The 16,731-nt window shown below is 39.0% G+C and overlaps 1 protein-coding gene across 3 annotated transcripts; it reads left to right on the top strand.

Annotated features, from left to right (window-relative positions):
- Window positions 1-277: 277 nt before the first annotated feature.
- On the top strand, window positions 278-16,242 carry LOC110109637 (receptor-like protein kinase HSL1). Of its 3 annotated transcripts, XM_028697314.1 has the most exons (3): window positions 280-3,095; window positions 15,325-15,450; window positions 15,701-16,242. In XM_028697314.1, the coding sequence occupies exons 1-3, from the start codon at window positions 491-493 to the stop codon at window positions 16,060-16,062; spliced, it is 3,093 nt and encodes a 1,030-aa protein (XP_028553147.1). In that variant the 5' UTR covers window positions 280-490; the 3' UTR covers window positions 16,063-16,242. The 3 variants fall into 3 exon arrangements, with proteins under 3 accessions (XP_020696475.1, XP_028553147.1, XP_020696474.1); XM_020840816.2 differs by lacking the exons at window positions 15,325-15,450; window positions 15,701-16,242 and adding an exon at window positions 14,386-15,174 and having other exon boundaries at window positions 278-3,095; XM_020840815.2 differs by lacking the exon at window positions 15,325-15,450 and having other exon boundaries at window positions 286-3,095.
- Window positions 16,243-16,731: the final 489 nt, after the last annotated feature.

The raw sequence follows: 16,731 nt of genomic DNA, 5'->3' as shown, positions 1-16,731 counted from the left end.
TTTACCCTCCGAAGCAGTCCAACCGCAGGAGGAATTCGTAGGTTGCGAAAAGCAGTCGTGGGCCGCGAAATTTTTGCAACCTCCGTTGTGCCGTGATGCCCCAAATGATTCTTTACTAACTTTTTATAAAGCAAAGCAAGAGAGAACCTGTCCCAAACGCACCCTAAATCTCTCTCATTTATTATTATTTTTAAAAGCTACAAAACATTCGTCTTGTACTATTACCTAAAAGAAACAACGACGTAAGGGTGCGGCCGTCCTAACGCCGGCACAGACCGCTCTCTTTAGCGTCATTTTTCGTTTTCACTCTCCTGAATGATTTGAGTCAGAGAATACTTACTAAATTAATAGGACTGCAGATTATCTTATTCCATGACCTCACTCCTAAATCCTAAACCCTAAACCCACATCCACTTCCTCCGCTCCCATTCTCCCTAGTTCCTCGCAGAGTGGGAAACAGCGAATCAAAGAAACAGGAGAGCCTCTTGAGATGCTTACACTACTTGGTTACTTGACAACTGCTACGCTGCTCTTCCTTCACATATGCCCCATAGCACTGACGCTGAACCAGGAGGGGCTGTACCTTCGTCAAGCCAAGCGCGGTCTCGACGACCCAGACAACGCCCTCGCCGACTGGAACCCACGCGACACAGCACCATGCAATTGGACAGGTGTACACTGCTCCATCTCCGGCGAGGTCACCGCCGTCGATCTTACAAACTTTAATCTCACTGGCCCCTTCCCCTCCGCCTTCTGCCGTCTTCCTAACCTGTCCTTCCTCTCCCTATCCTCAAACTACATTAATTCCTCCCTCCCTTCCTCCTCCCTTCTACCCTGTCCCTCTCTCACCCACCTCGACGTCTCCCAAAACAACCTCGTCGGCCCCCTCCCCTCCTTACTACATTCACTTCCCCTTCTCCGCCACCTCGACCTCTCCGCCAACAACTTTACCGGCCCCATCCCACCTTCCTTTGCTTTCTTCCCCTCTCTCCAAGTCCTCTCGCTCACCTACAATTTCCTCGACGGTACCATCCCTTCTTTTCTTGGCAACCTTTCCTCTCTCCGCCGGCTCAATCTATCCTACAATCCCTTCGCCGCCGGGTCAATTCCTTTATCTTTCTCCAACCTTTCCAACCTTGATACACTTTGGCTTGCCGACTGCTCTATCATAGGCGAAATCCCTCCTGCGCTAGGCAGATTATACAAGCTCACAAACCTTGATCTTTCCACCAACTTCCTCACCGGCGGCATACCTGAAACTCTATCAAGCCTCTACTCCGTCGTACAGATCGAGCTCTACAACAACCACCTTTCGGGCCACTTCCCTTCCGGCCTCTCCAACCTCTCTGCCCTCCGCCGCATAGACGCCTCGGTCAACAATCTCTCGGGCCCGATTCCGGATGACATTTTCTCCATTCCCAATCTGGAAAGCTTGCATCTGTACCAAAACAAGCTTACTGGCTCTGTTCCATCCAACGCAGCCATGGCTCGCAACATCTTTGATCTCCGGCTGTTTGGTAACCAGCTATCAGGGACACTTTCGGCTGATCTCGGCTCTCACTCACCACTCTTGTATCTAGATCTTTCAAACAACCAGTTCTCCGGCGAGGTCCCGGGAGGAATGTGCGATGGTGGCGTGCTGCTGCAGCTTCTTCTCATTAATAATAAATTCTCCGGCAGCCTTCCAATAGGCCTTGGGCAATGCCAAAGTCTGTATCGCGTGCGTCTCAGTAGCAACCAGTTCTCCGGAGATGTGCCGGCGGGCATTTGGGGTTTACCTCATGTGTGGATTCTCGAGCTGAGTAACAACTCTTTCACCGGTAGAATCTCTCCTGACATCGGCCGCGCTGGCAATCTCTCGAAGCTGTTGATAGACATGAATCTGTTTAGTGGGGAAATTCCGGCAGAGATTGGCTCACTCAACAAGCTCTTCGAGTTCTCCGCCAGTGATAACCGGCTAACCGGCCCGTTGCCGGAATCTCTTGGAAGATTGACTGAACTAGGACAGCTCGACCTCCATAACAACTTGCTCACGGGCGAGCTGTTAACTGGAATCCAGTCCTGGAAAAAGCTCACACTTATAAACCTAGCAAATAATAATCTCACAGGGGGGATTCCACGTGAGCTTGGAACCCTTACTGCGCTGAACTATCTTGACCTCTCCAGCAACGTCCTCACCGGTCAAATCCCACTTCAATTCCAAAATTTGAAGCTTAACCGATTCAATCTATCTAATAATCTGCTATATGGTCCCATCCCCCCCATATTTGACAATGAAGCTTACAAGACTAGTTTCCTTGGCAACCCCGGCTTGTGCTGGAACCTAGCTGGGCTCTGTGCAAGTTCCACTAACAGCAATCGAAGCGGCATCAAGATCTTATGGCTTCTTCTAGCCGTTTTTTTATTCGCAGCACTAGTATTAATCAGTGGAATCGCATGGTTCTTCTCTAAGTACAAAATGATTAAGAGGGCAAAAAAGGCGCGGGAGAATTCCAAATGGACTCTAACTTCATTTTATAAGTTAGCATTCAGTGAGTTTGAGATATTGGAATCCTTAGACGAGGATTATGTCATAGGCAGCGGAGCTTCCGGGAAGGTCTACAAGGTTGTGCTCGGCAATGGCGAGGTTGTGGCAGTAAAGAAGCTGTGGAGAACTTCGAAGAAGCGTTACGGAAACCCCTGCCAAGATGCGGATGATGCTTTTGAAAAAGAGGTTGCGACTCTGGGGAAGATAAGGCATAAGAATGTTGTGAAGCTTTTATGCTGCTGTGCACTAAAGGATTGCAAGCTACTGGTTTATGAGTATATGCAAAATGGAAACTTGGGAGACTTGTTGCATAGCTGCAAAGCGAATGCTTTGGAATGGCCTACGAGGTATAAGATTGCTTTGAATGCAGCGGAAGGGCTCTGCTATCTTCACCATGACTGTCTCCCCCCGGTTGTTCACAGAGACGTTAAATGTGGTAACATCCTTCTGGATGCTGAATTCTCTGCTAAAGTTGCAGATTTTGGAGTTGCAAAGCTGGTGGATGAAGTAGAAATGGGACAGAGATCCATGTCGGTCATTGCTGGCTCTTGTGGATACATAGCTCCAGGTGTGGAATTCTATCGTCTAATTTAGTTCATCGAAACTTTAATTTTTTTTTTTTTACTTGAAGTACATCTCTTTATGTTTACAGGATTCTATTACACATTTTAATGTGATAGTTAATTTATTTGTGGTTTCACAGGCACCCAAAAGGCTGCGGTGCATTTGTTTTAGGGAGCTACAAACAAGGATTTAAATTTACAATGGTCAAATTCTATTTAAAATTTTTATTTTCAACTAAAAAATTAAGCCTGCTGAGAGACAAATTGCATAGCAATTTGTTTCTATCATATTTTCAATGAGGCGTTGTTGGACTAACCTAAAACATATGTTTTTTGTGCCATATTTTATAATGATTTATTATGGGGCAAAATCTAAAGCCTCGTGCGTAGTACAGTCTCCCACTCCTATAAGAGTTCTTCTCATTGGTCATTTCTCTTCTAACAAAAGCTTTTTAACATACATTTTATGTATAGAAAAAACACTCAACCTCTTAAAAGTGTCATTAGAATCACCTGCTGTTGAAGTTTGTTTAACAATGATAAAAGTCAATCAAGAACCATTAGAACCATATATTGCATGAATCAATTGATCTTTGTTGAACAACTTACTCTAATGCCACTTGTTAGGAGTGAGTTGAATGGCAATTGATGTTAGGCTAGATACATCGGTGATGAACAACGACAACAACAACAATAGCAAGATCAAGCCTTCATGGGGTCGGCTACTTTAATCCTTTTTCTCCACCATGTCCTGTTGAGAGTCTAATTCTCATTTAAATCTAATAAAGAAAGGTTATTTCTAATATTTTCTAACCAAGTCATTTTAGGTGTAGCTCTTCCTTTCTTAACATCAACCAAATCTAATACATCTACTCTCCTAACAAGGTCATCGGAAGGACGACGTTTTATGTGACCAAACCATCTAAGGCAACTCTATCTAAATTATCAGTCACTAGAACAGACCAACCTTTTCCCGGATATGCTCATTTCGTATCCTGTCTCTAAGAGTAAGTCCACTCATCTACCTAAGCATCCTCATCTCAGCAACACCTAACTTAATATTATGCTTCTCTTTTAATGGCCAACATTCTGCGCCATAAAGCATTGCGAGTCTCCCCACCATCTTATAAATTTTTTTCTTAAGACTGAGTGGTACTTTTCTATCACACAACAAACCCAAAGCATTCCTCTACTTCAACCATCCAACTTAAATACTTAAACAAAAATAAGTTTTGGATTTATCTTTAGAATGAATGTAAGAAAAATATCTTGGTTTAGAAAAAAAACCAACTGGTTTACTAGCCTAAAAAATTTAATGGTCTGATTCAGTTTCAATCTAAATTCTTAGCTTATGGGAGATGACAAATAACTTGGTATGGTAGAAAAAAACCCATTAAGCATGTATTTATCTCGTCAGGATCTACAAGATTCAATAGCAGTGCTTTTTCCCTAACTTGCATGGTCGACCCCCTTTTGAAATGAACAACATTTCAATTAATTTTAAGAGGTTTACATGCTTATTTTCAAAACATAATTGAAACTATGTATCAATTTTAGCATGCTTGAAAATATGGTTCTACTCTTCTTATTTTTCTTGGTCGATCCTCCAAGGATAATTTGCATGGAAAAATATGGATCAACATGTATTGATCTAGTTTCTTCTTTATTGATAAAAAAATTGATGCATGTTAGTTCTCCATAACATTTTTTTGGTGATTACATATGTTGCGTCCTAGAGTATTTGTGGCGGTAGAGAAATATAAAGTTTAATGTTCTAGATCCATCACACATTTAGATAAAAAGAGAGGGGTGTAGTGTTCATAATAGACACTAGAGTTTTTACGTGGAAACCGCAGAAAAAGGGTTAAAACATACAAAGAGAGGAGCCTTGCCCAGTTTTAATGAATCCACTAGTATTCGCAGTTGATTACAAATAAGGCCTTTCCTTGGAGAGAAGGCATTTACACGATGTAGCAAATATACATCATATAGAGTGCATTACATGGTGGGAGTTGGAAGAATTAGTGTTGACACGTTCGTTTGGTTAGCAGGACTATAGTTGGACGATGATGGTCAGAAGGACCGTAATAGGACGATGGAGGTCTGAAGGACCATAGTTGGATGATGGTAGTCAGAAGGACCGTAGTAGGATGGCGATGGTGGTCAGAAGGACTGACATCAGAGCGCACCATTTTCCTGTGCCTTCTACCAAGCAACAACAGTCCAGTATAACTTCAGTATTTGTAATTTTAGTGCTCTTTTTTTTTTCTTGCTAAATGTAGCCATATATGTGGCTAATAATTGTGTATAAATAATAGTGCTCTAGCCTAATAAAGAAAGATGATTGATTTCGTAAAACTCCTCTTGTCCGTGAGATGTCTCTGTATCCTGACTACGCCAGGTGGTGGTTAGTTTAGGTTTTGTAGCCTGAATTAATTCGGGTGGTGGTTCTTGTTGTCCGTTGGGGAGCTGGATTGGTGACAATCGCCGGAGTCACTATAGAGTTCAGTCCACAGCAAGAAGAATACTCATCGTTCTGCGACCTGTTCGAGGGTCCGGAGTCAAGTGGTATCAAAGCCGGCAAGATGCCGCCTCATCGGAACCCTCAAAGACTAGTTCAAGAAGTCTTGATCGAAGACTTGAAATAGGAGATTGCCCAACTACAATAGTGATTAGCTAGATGTGAGCAAAGAGAAACGTTGATACCTTCAAATGAGGAAGACGACATCAATCCGTTTTATCAAGAAAGCAATAGCGAAGACGACGCTGGAAGAAGAGCATTTGGCCAGAATCATCGAAACATATCTCACGACCGTGGGATCAAGATTGAACTTCCGGAATTTAATGGAAGGATGGATCCAGATGTGGGCTCCGAAAATTCGTCCCCGGCCTCCGCCCGCTGTGAGTTTAACAGAAATAGTTCCAGGGTAAATTTTGTAAGGCAGATGGGTTTGTAGATAAGACACTACCCAGAGATTTCGCCCTCATTTTGTGAGGACTTTATGATCCTAGTTCTAGTTTCTTATAGGCGCAAGCCTCTATAGTTAATTACCCTCCCTTTAACAAGAAAGAACTTTCAATTAAGGCTAGTCGTCAATGAATACATCATATCCGTAGATATGTGGTCTACGGCATATAGTAACAGCATGGGTTTGGATTTTGGAATTTGTAAAGTTTGGATGTTTGAGAATTTGGATAGAGGTATTTGGGAAGTTTGATATTTAAAGTAGAAATTTCACCATCTTACACTTAAAATGAATGGTAGGGGAATAGATGATGGACCCGATCAAGATCCCATGGTTCTGTCATCCCGGGCCATCGTGGTCCCTGATCTACTTAGTCAGAGGAGGTAGTCGACCCAACCTGACAGAAGGATCCTTGTCGGCATCCATGGGTTGCTTCGTCCATAGCGACCTTATAGACTTTGGGTGAATATTTACCTAAGGAGGCAAATTTGAATCCACTTTAGCTAATAGAGAGCTTTGTGCCCTATCGATTATATCTTATTGATTCATATCTTAAGGATTTGATGCTGCTAAGGAGCGTATTGACTCTGGCCATAACCGGTATTTCGTGGTGCCATTTGGTGGCAAAACCACTCGGTTCAGAGGGCCCCGAGTTATAACTATTTATCCTGCAGTGCCATTTGGTGATAAAACCACCGGTTAGAGGACACGTACCAAGTCTTTATTAGCAGGAGATTGTTTGAGAATGGATCCTAGTGATATTTTCGACTAGGCATTAGCTCTATGTGAGCTGAAGTAAATTTTGATTTGTCCACCCTAGCAAACTGTTGTGGAGGGTGGATGGATTTTTCTTTAAGTGATTTATGGTTAGATTTCTGTTTTAAATATTTGGATTTTGGGATTTGTGGAGTTTGGATTTTGTGGGTATTTGGGTGTAGCTTGGAATGCATTTGAAAGTATTTGTGAACTCTTCCGGTTGAGATCTTCGTTCAACACGGTCATCATCGGGGTGTTTAGGGTCATTTTCATTGATGAAACCTTGTCGACCCTATCAACTTGCTGATAGGGGATCGGGTTTCGTAAGCTTCATGCCCTTGTTTATGAATTTTATTTGTTAAAGACCTAGAAAGCCTAATATGAATGTACAAAATAAATATTCCGGTCAATTTCGTGACCGCATATTTATCCGATGATTCTAACCCTGTCTACTCCTATTTACCTGCTTAAGAGGATCGAGTTTCGTAGGCTTTATAGCTTTATTTAGTGAATTCTCTTGATTATAGGTCTTGAAGGCCTAATATGATTGTATTAAAACGAATACACCGGTCCCCACAACCGAACGTTCGATCGAACTTTGTTGTCCAAGTCGGAGGAAGAGAACGAGCAAACGAGAAGAAACAGGGAATGAGAAAAGAAGAGAGAGCGGCAGAAATGCTTATAAGAACTAAGAAGAAGCCCAAAGTCTAATAAGGGTGCTCTAGTTATGCGTCTGGCGAACAAAATGAGACGAGGCAGCGCCTCATTTGCCTCGGCGCCTCGTGCCCTGAGGCATACGCCTCAGTTGAAATAAGCGTATGCTTTGCCCAAACACTTGAGGCTTACTCCTTAGTCCGCCCAGTACACGCCTCGACTCGAGGCTCGCCTCAAGGTTTCCGCCTCATACGCTTTTTAAAACGATTGGAATAACAAACTCAATCCCTTCACATAGACTGTTGCTTGCTTACCGTAGGCTTATGTGTATTGGTTTGTGTATGTAACAGAATTTTAAATTGCGTGCCATGTATGTAATATAGGTAAAGGAGTTGGGGTGTATCAAATGTCAAGGTCAACCTTGTTGACCAAGTCAACCTAGATTGACCAAGCTTTCTATATGAGTCTTCCCTTTTAAATCATATGATATAGGTGAACATATGACCCCCAAATCCCTTGAGACTATTCATTGGGTGCTCAAGGGTCTACCAAAGCTAGCCTAGCTCTTAGGCCCACTTGAGTTACCCACATGGGCTGACCCAAGTGAACCATATTGATCTACCTTGAGCCAAAATCAAATCCTTGTAAAATTAAATTGAACCTTTGCATGCATTAGGTGCCTAGGGACATACATTAACCCAAGCAAGCCAAGCCCATGGGCCCATGGTCTGACATAGGATAGCCAAATTGGCTAACCCAAGTCTTCAAAACAAGCCTTCCTTGAGCCATTTTGCAATCATGTTGGAACCTAACCTAAACAACACTTGCATTGCTCTTAGGAAGCTCTTAGACAGCTCGCCACATCAATTTAGGCCAGGTGGCTTCTTGAGCTGGTCAGAATTAAAGAAAACAATGAATTCAAACATTGGTTCAAGCATAACAAATGTCTTAACTAACCACATGGCTCCAAAACTTCCTTAACCACATGTCTTAAAGTGAGTGTGTAAATATCTATTATGACTGTTCTTTATTTTATTACCCTAACTATTAGGGGAAAAGATTTCTTTCAACCTATCTTATATAAGTGGTAACCCTCTCTTCCTTGATTGTTGTGATGCATTTTCACATGATTCAACTGTCTAAAATCTCCAAATCATCCTGTTCAGGTGTTCGCTTAGAGCAAAAGCCGAGGTCATAGCAAGGGTAGGAATTTCGGAAGGGACTGTTGTTCTAAATTTGCGTCTTTCTCCTTTCAACCCATTACTATTCTCCTTATCATTGCTCCTAATCTCAACATACATATATTTGTTCCTTCAGAGAGCAAGGAATCAGATCCCCTTCTTTTACTTCTAAATTAAATAGTACTGTTAAGTACTAGAACCCTCATTCTCCTTCCAAGAATCCATTTAACATCCAAATTTTTGGATGATTTCCATATCTTCGGAAGGAACTTTTTAAACTCCATGATCCCCATTTCTAACATTAATACCTCTGAGCTGCTTTGCAAACTTTCTCTATTCCTCTCACATTTTTTAAATTAATGAGGTTGTTACTTTTCACTCTCTCCTTTCAGACTATGTCCTATCCAATGTTTATAACTTAGAATGTTTGAGGGTTTAATGGTAATGTCCATACCACTTAATATAGAAATTTGGTTAATGAGCATACGGCTGATATGTTATCTATGTTGGAGACTAAACGCTCCTCTTCTCCCCTAACTAATCCTATTTTATCAAGACAATAAAGAAATTTTCACTCAGGAATGCCGTTGTGATACTTTCCAGTCATCTCATTAAATGGAATGTTTTTAAAATCACCTTTAGCCGTCTGTACTATCATACTAATATTTTCATGTATGGTTAGAATATACTTCATATATAAGATTTTATGCTATCTTGATTTATGCTAAAATTGGTTTTGAACAGAGGAATGTATTATTGGAATTCATCACTAATATTGCTTCGGCCATTTCAAGTCCTTGGCTAATCTCAGTGACTTCAATTTTATCAAGCATTCGAATGAAAAATGCCAGTTGACTTCAACTCTTGTATTTTTAAAATTAATCTAACTGAGCTCCCCAGCACGAGTTTGTCCTATAGTTGGTACAATCATCAGTTGGATAATCACATTTGATCCCTCATTGATAGAGCATTTTATAATAATGTCTAGCTTCAAGCTGCCCATACACTCTCTTTAAGATTTTAAACCCCTGTCATCCGATCACTTTCCTATCCGGATTTCCTGATGTAACACTCATAAACCTAACCATAGATTCATATATAAAAATTATTAGAGCTTATCTCAACTAACTTGACACTTTTTTTTCTGCTTTGAGTATAACTGCTTGGGGATGTGCAATATTTGCTTTTTAGGTGAGCTTGAAATGTTAAAACTACTCTTAAGGCTGCTAATTGGATTTTTTTTTTCTTATGTATCTATCCGTATTGTTGCTTTAAAGGATGATTAGAAAAGAATTTTTGAACTTCTATAATCTCAACTTCTTATTCACTTCTTTCTTCAGGAAGCGCTTTTACCCCAGAAAGATCTTATAAATACCATTATTTGTGAGAATAAATGGGTTAAACAGTATACCAATTGATCTTTTCATTCAAACTGAGAGGTTGACATTAAATATTTTTATACAACAACAATATCAATCCTTTGTCCCACTGCGTGGGGTTGGCACATGAATGCTTTTTCTCCATTATGTCCTATTAAAAGTTAAATTCTCGTTTAAATCTAATAAAGAAAGATCATTTATATTATTTTCTAATCAAGTCTTTTTAGGTCTACCTCTATCTTTCTTAATATAAGTCAAATCTAATACCTCTACTTTCCTAACCGGGTCATCGGAAGGCCGACGTTTTATGTGACCAAATCATCTAAGGAGACTCTCTCTAATCTTATCTTCCACTGGAGTTACTCTAACCATTTCACATACATGCTCATTTCGTATCCTATCTCTAAGTGTTTGTTAATCCACTCATCCACCTGAGCATCCTCATCTCTGCCACACTTAACTTAGTATTATGCTTCTCTTTTAATGGCCAACATTATGCACCATAAAGCATTGCATGTCTCACCACCATCAATTAGTATTATGCTTCTCTTTTAATGGCCAACATTATGCACCATAAAGCATTGCATGTCTCACCACCATCATATAGAATTTTCCCTTAAGTTCAAGGGGGACTTTTCTATCACACAACAAGCCCGATGCATTCCCCCACTTCAGCCATCCAATTTGAATTCTACTGATAATATCCCCATCTCTTTCACCATCACTCTGAACAATAGGGAATTAAAAATAAGGAATAATAAGTATTTGAAGAAATTATTGACTGATTTAGTATTGATATTTGCCAAAGATGATATTGTGAATGAGGTCATTATTCACTTTTCTTCTCTTCTCAATAGTAATTCCATACTGGATCATGATCATTTAACTTATCTTCCTACTAAAGATTGTCTTTCCCTAGTTGATTGTAATATATGCTCAATGCTAGCTTGTCGGATAAAGAAATTAAATATGTTCCTTTTAACATGGGCAATGATAAATGTCCCGGGCTTAATAGTTTTACCTTGAATAATTTAATGATACTTGGATAAAGGCAAGTAGCAAGATAAACTTTTTCATACGTGATTTGAGGTAAAAAATAGTATTTTAATTCAACATTTCCAAAGACTAATAGATGACCTGCTTGTATAAGTGAGAGACCATAATGTTGTAGAAAGTAATAGCTTTAAAATATTTATTGATGTAGTTAGCTTCCATTAATCTAGAAAAGTTTTTCATGATAATAGTGAATAAAAGAAGAGATAAAAGCAATCATGCCAAGCCTGTTCTTTTTGGAAATTCTTGCAAATGTTCATCTTAAATTTCGAATTGGGCTTTCCTTTGATTAATACAAAAGCCATTTTGTCTTTTTTTTTTAATGATCCCTGGCCCTCTGCTTTTTTATTTGATAAATTTGATTTTGAAGTTATTTTTTGGTTTGGTTACATCCCTTTTGTAAAAGCAAAGGATTTTATTTTTTATGGCGTTTAAAATTTGCCTGAGGATGCAAATGAGATGGACAGTAATTGTTTCTACTTCTATTAGTGATTTGGCTATTAATTGTAGTTGGATGGGTGAGGGACAGTTTTTTTTTAATAAGCATCTTCTGATCTCTTTCATCAAAATTTGCTTTTGGTGAACTGGAAAAATCTTATTTCATCTGAAGGGTCTGTCGTTGAGTTTTCATATCTGTTTTGTAAAATTCAAATGTGTGGTTTTATAAAAAAAAAACATTTTGGCTCTAAAAAATCACATATCAACCGAAATTGTGTTCTTTTTTTATTTTGACACTAAAACATGTGCTCTCTTGTTTTACTAATGTCCAGTGTCTTTTGACGCTTTATAGCAATATATTCTTAATGATAATTTTTTTCATACGGATGCTCTTTTTCACAAATCATCACCCATGCTGAAACTTTTTTCTTGCAAGATTAGCAAATAGTGTTTCTTTCTTGCTACTCATATCACTGCTTTCTATCTCTGGATTAAGCGCAACAAGGTTATTTTTGATGAAGATAGATCCAACTATGAGATTTTAAAAGAGAATCCATTTTCTTATTTGTCAAAATTACATGAAAATGAAATTCAAGAACATGCTGCCTCCCAACATTTTATCACTGTACTTTAGATGGGTTCTATCGTGCCTACCTTCTGATCTTGGCTTCTTGATAGTTGTTGCAATACAATTTATGTTGATGCTTCAACTTGCTTATATGGACTTCAACTCATATGATGTTCTAGACTGTGGATTCTATCTATACTTTTTTGGTATGTGCGATGTGGAAATGCTTAGGATATGTAGGAATTTTTTCGCTTACTAAACTTAATATTATTTTGAATATTGAAAAGATGCCAAATGAGTAGGGAATGAGTGTGTTGTTTCTTATTTTTAAAAATAAAGGTGATGCACAAGATTGTGCGAATAATAGAGGAAGGAATTAAGTTAATGTGCAATACTTTAAAACTATGGGAGAGAGTTATGGAGCATTGGTTGCGGCATGACACTAATGTTTCTCAAAATCAATTTGGATTCATGGCAGGTAGGTCTACTATGGAAGCTAGACATTTATTAAGAGGTTTGATGGAGAAATTTAGAGAGAATAAGGAGGATCTACATTAGATTTTTATTGATTTAGAGAAAGCATATGATAAAGTTCCAAGAAAAGTGTTATGGAGAGTTCTGCATAAGAAAGGGGTTAATGATGCTTATATTCAAGTCATTAAGGATATGTATGCAAAAGCTATTACTTGTGTTCAAACATAAGGTGGTTTGACCAAGTATTTTGCTATTTCAGTTGGATTACATCAAGGATTTGCCTTATGCCTGTATCTTTTTACTTTAGTCATGGATGATCTCACTAGACATTTGCAAGAGGTTGTACCCTTGTGTATGCTTTTTGCTGATGATATTCTTCTTATTGATAAAAGTAGAGAGGGAGTTGAAGGTAAACTTGAATTATGGAGTTCAACCTTAAAGTCTAAATGCTTTCATTTGAGTAAATCTAAAACTGAATATATGGAGTGTAATTTTAGTAATAATAGATCTAGTGGAGGGCTTGTGACTTTGAGCGATCAAGTCATTAATAAGAGCGCACGTTTTAGATATGTTGTGTCTATTGTTAAGAGTGATGATGAAATAGATGGGGATACTATTAGTAGAATTCAAGTTGGATGGTTGAAGTATAGGAATACATCAGGCATGTTATGGGATAGAAAAGTCCCTCTCAAACATAAGGGAAAATTCTATAAGATGGTAGTGAGACCTGCAATGCTTTATGGTGCAGTACGTTGGCCGTTAAAAGAGAAGCATAATATTAAGTTAAGTGTTGTAGGGATGCAGATGCTCAAGTGGATGATTGGCTTTACTCTTAAAGACAGGATACAAAATGAGCATATACGTGAAAAGGCTGGAATAACTCCAGTGGAAGATACGATTAGAGGGAGTCACCATAGATTGTTTGGTCACATAAAATGGTGGCCTTCCAATGACCCGGTTAGATAAGTAGATGTATTAGATTTGACTTATGTTAAGAAATGCAGAGGTAAACTTAAAAGGACTTGGTTAAAAAATATTAGAAATGACCATTTTTATTAAATTTAGATGAGAATTTGATCCTTAACAGGACACAATGAAGAAAATGAATTCCTGTAGCCGACCCCACATAGTGGGATAAAAGCTTCTTCTTCTTGTCGATGATGAAATTTCATCTTTTTATAAAAGACTCAATTAAGCTGCCTCTAGTCACGTAACTCTTTGAATTTTGTTAAGTATTCATGTATTGCCTTTGATAATTTTTTCGATAATTGTAATCATTAAATACTTTGTCACCTCCATTTGTTGACTGAATTTGCTGCATTTATCGATTGGCTTCCTGGGACAGAGTTCTTATCATATAATCTTCTTATTATTATGGATGTTTGAGCCCCATTTCAGGTTTTTATAATTTTGTGTCTTTGAATTCTTTCTACTCGATTTTACATAGTTTTCTTTCTTTCATTTTTGACATATGTAAAGAAATTACTGTAATCTTTCTGTACTTTTTTTACAGGTTTACTTGTATTGCAATTGTGTTTTTATTTTGATTAATTAAATAGGTTGAACTTGGGCCTTCAAATTTCCCAAAAAAATAAAATGCCACTATTGTTTAAATCCTTGTTACAAGTCCCTCGTACAGTTCCCGTAACAACCCTAATTTACTGAAATATTGTTAAATGTGTAGGTGTAATTCATAAAATTTTGCTCAATGGCTTTCCTTTTATTTACTCTGTATTATTTTTTTCATTTTTATAAATAATAAATTAATATAAATTTCGAGAATTATAAACGTAAACTCATGAACAATTTTTGGATCGTATCGGCAGGCAGCGGAGGTCTGAAGGACCATTGTCTGCGGGCAACGGAGGTTGGAAGGATCGTAGTCTGGCGACAGAGGTCGGAAGGACCGTTGTTTGTGGCCGGGTGGAAGTCCAACGTCAGTTGGTGGCCGAGCAGAAGTCCAGCGTCAGTTGGTGGCCAAGCAGAGGTCCGGCGTCAGTTGGTTGTTGGTTGGGAGTCCAACGTCAATTGGTGGCCGAACAGAAGTTCGACGTCAGTCGGTTGCCAGGTGAAAGTTTGTCGTCAGTCGGTGGCTAGAAGGTGGTTGAGGAGGAGCTTGGTGGCAAGGATTTATCTTCATCTCCTCTCTTCTTTCCCTCTTTATTTGGCCTCCTTTCCATGAGGAATGATGGGTCTATTTATTGTTTTTTGAGAGTGGCATGACTAGTAAATGGGGAGAAAATCAAGGGTAAGGTGGGAGTGGTTTGAATGGATGGCTCGATGTTGATCCCCTTGTTCATAGAACCTTTATTGGACATTTGAATATCTTAATGATATCAGAATTCGGTGATCTTGGGATCGTTTGATTCATCTCGCGAGCCGCTCGATTCGACTATAAGCATGTGATGTTTGGAAGCCGTTTGGTCATCCAATTTATGGTTTGAACTTTCCAAATGCGCTTTGAGTCTTTAATTTAAAACCTATATGGGCTCGGATAGAGTCAAATTTGGTGTCTTTGGGTTCATATTTTCGATACGTTCAAATCGATTATAAGATTGTTAAAATCGGAGTTTGAATTGTCCCGATTTTAATTTCGGAAGTTTCCAACTTGATTTTGCCTTGAGATTCGTGCATGATTAATATAATTTTTCTATGATATATCAATTATAAGATTTGCAGATCTATTAATTTAGCTTCTGTTCCGTTCTAATTATCTTTATTTCATCAGCTTGTGTTGTATTTATTCGTATGTTTGGGCTTGTTAGGGTTGCCGTGTAATTGCAAACTTACCGATGTGCCAAGAATTCCTGAGAAGCAGAACAACGTCGGCGCCGATCCACTACACTCCAGAGAAAACTACTTTTTACTAAATCATCTTGTGCCAAGTTTAGGTTCGAAAAATCATACCAGTTTGTTCATAAGAGGGTATCCTAAGTAATTAGTTTGTTCTTGGTTGCTTTTAAATAGAGTTCAGATGACGTTAATTTACAAATTTTACTTTGTTTGGTTTTTTATTTCCGTTCTGCTGTCTCTGTATCTTTGTTACATGCTTGTATTAGTACTATTTTGGAATAATACTAGAATCATAAATATCAAAAGACAAAATTTTCTACAATTCTAATCTAAATTCGACTTCTGCAGAGTATGCATACACTCTACGTGTAAACGAAAAGAGTGACACTTACAGCTTTGGCGTGGTAATCCTGGAGCTGGTAACAGGAAAGCTTCCAGTTGATCCTGAATTTGGAGAAAAGGATTTGGTCAAGTGGGTGTGCAGCACAATACAGAATAAAGGGGAAGAACACGTAATAGATTCCAAACTTGATCTCTGCCATAAGGTAGAGATCACTAAAGTTCTTCACATAGGCCTCCTCTGCACCAGCCAACTTCCCATTAACCGCCCAACCATGCGAAAGGTCGTCAAAATGCTTCTTGATGCAAGCAAGCCAGAGTCTTGTTCCAAGGACCGGAAACTATCTCCATATTACCATGGACATGTTTAGATCATTTGCTTAAAGCATGAATATGAGGTGGGATGAAGAGTTTATGGAAGTTATTCTGTTTTTTATTCTTTTTTTTTGGTGGTTAGAGCAAAGTGAAGGAAGTGTAATGATTACCAACTATCAATGCTGCTTTATACTTTTTCTCTTAATATCAGTGATGGAGGCATTCCAGTTCTGTGCTGATGCTGTTAGTTCTGGCGTTCCTCACAGCATTTGGAAAGGTTTCTCACTTTAGCCTGTGATTTGAGGCGGAACATCCAGTACAATGTGTTGCTGGATACGGTATATGAACATTTGTTTAAAAAAAAAAATGTTATATCAATATGAATGTTGACCTCCATGTAATAACAAAAAAATCAGCGTACCTCGTATACATCGAAAAGACGCCCGAAATCCCGCAAGAAATCATGGATATGTACCAATTCGGCACCGCTCCAGTCGATTCTCTATGTTTCCTGTGCAAATCTTGCGACGAGTCCTCGATCACACTCCATCTTCCAGTCTATAAAACGAAAGGGAGACTTCTCCACTCGATCACACACGCAGAGTCCTCTTCCAATCCAACTCCTCACAGCCTCCGACTTCATCTCGCTTGCTTTGGCTCTCTTCTTCCAGACGGATCGGAAGTTAGGACATTTTGATCGGGTGCAAGAACGGGAGCTAGGCGAC

The sequence above is a fragment of the Dendrobium catenatum genome, unplaced genomic scaffold (genome assembly GCF_001605985.2).
Source record: "Dendrobium catenatum unplaced genomic scaffold, ASM160598v2 fragScaff_scaffold_913, whole genome shotgun sequence".
Classification (NCBI taxonomy): domain Eukaryota; kingdom Viridiplantae; phylum Streptophyta; class Magnoliopsida; order Asparagales; family Orchidaceae; genus Dendrobium; species Dendrobium catenatum.
This window is presented reverse-complemented; position numbering and strand designations above follow the sequence as displayed.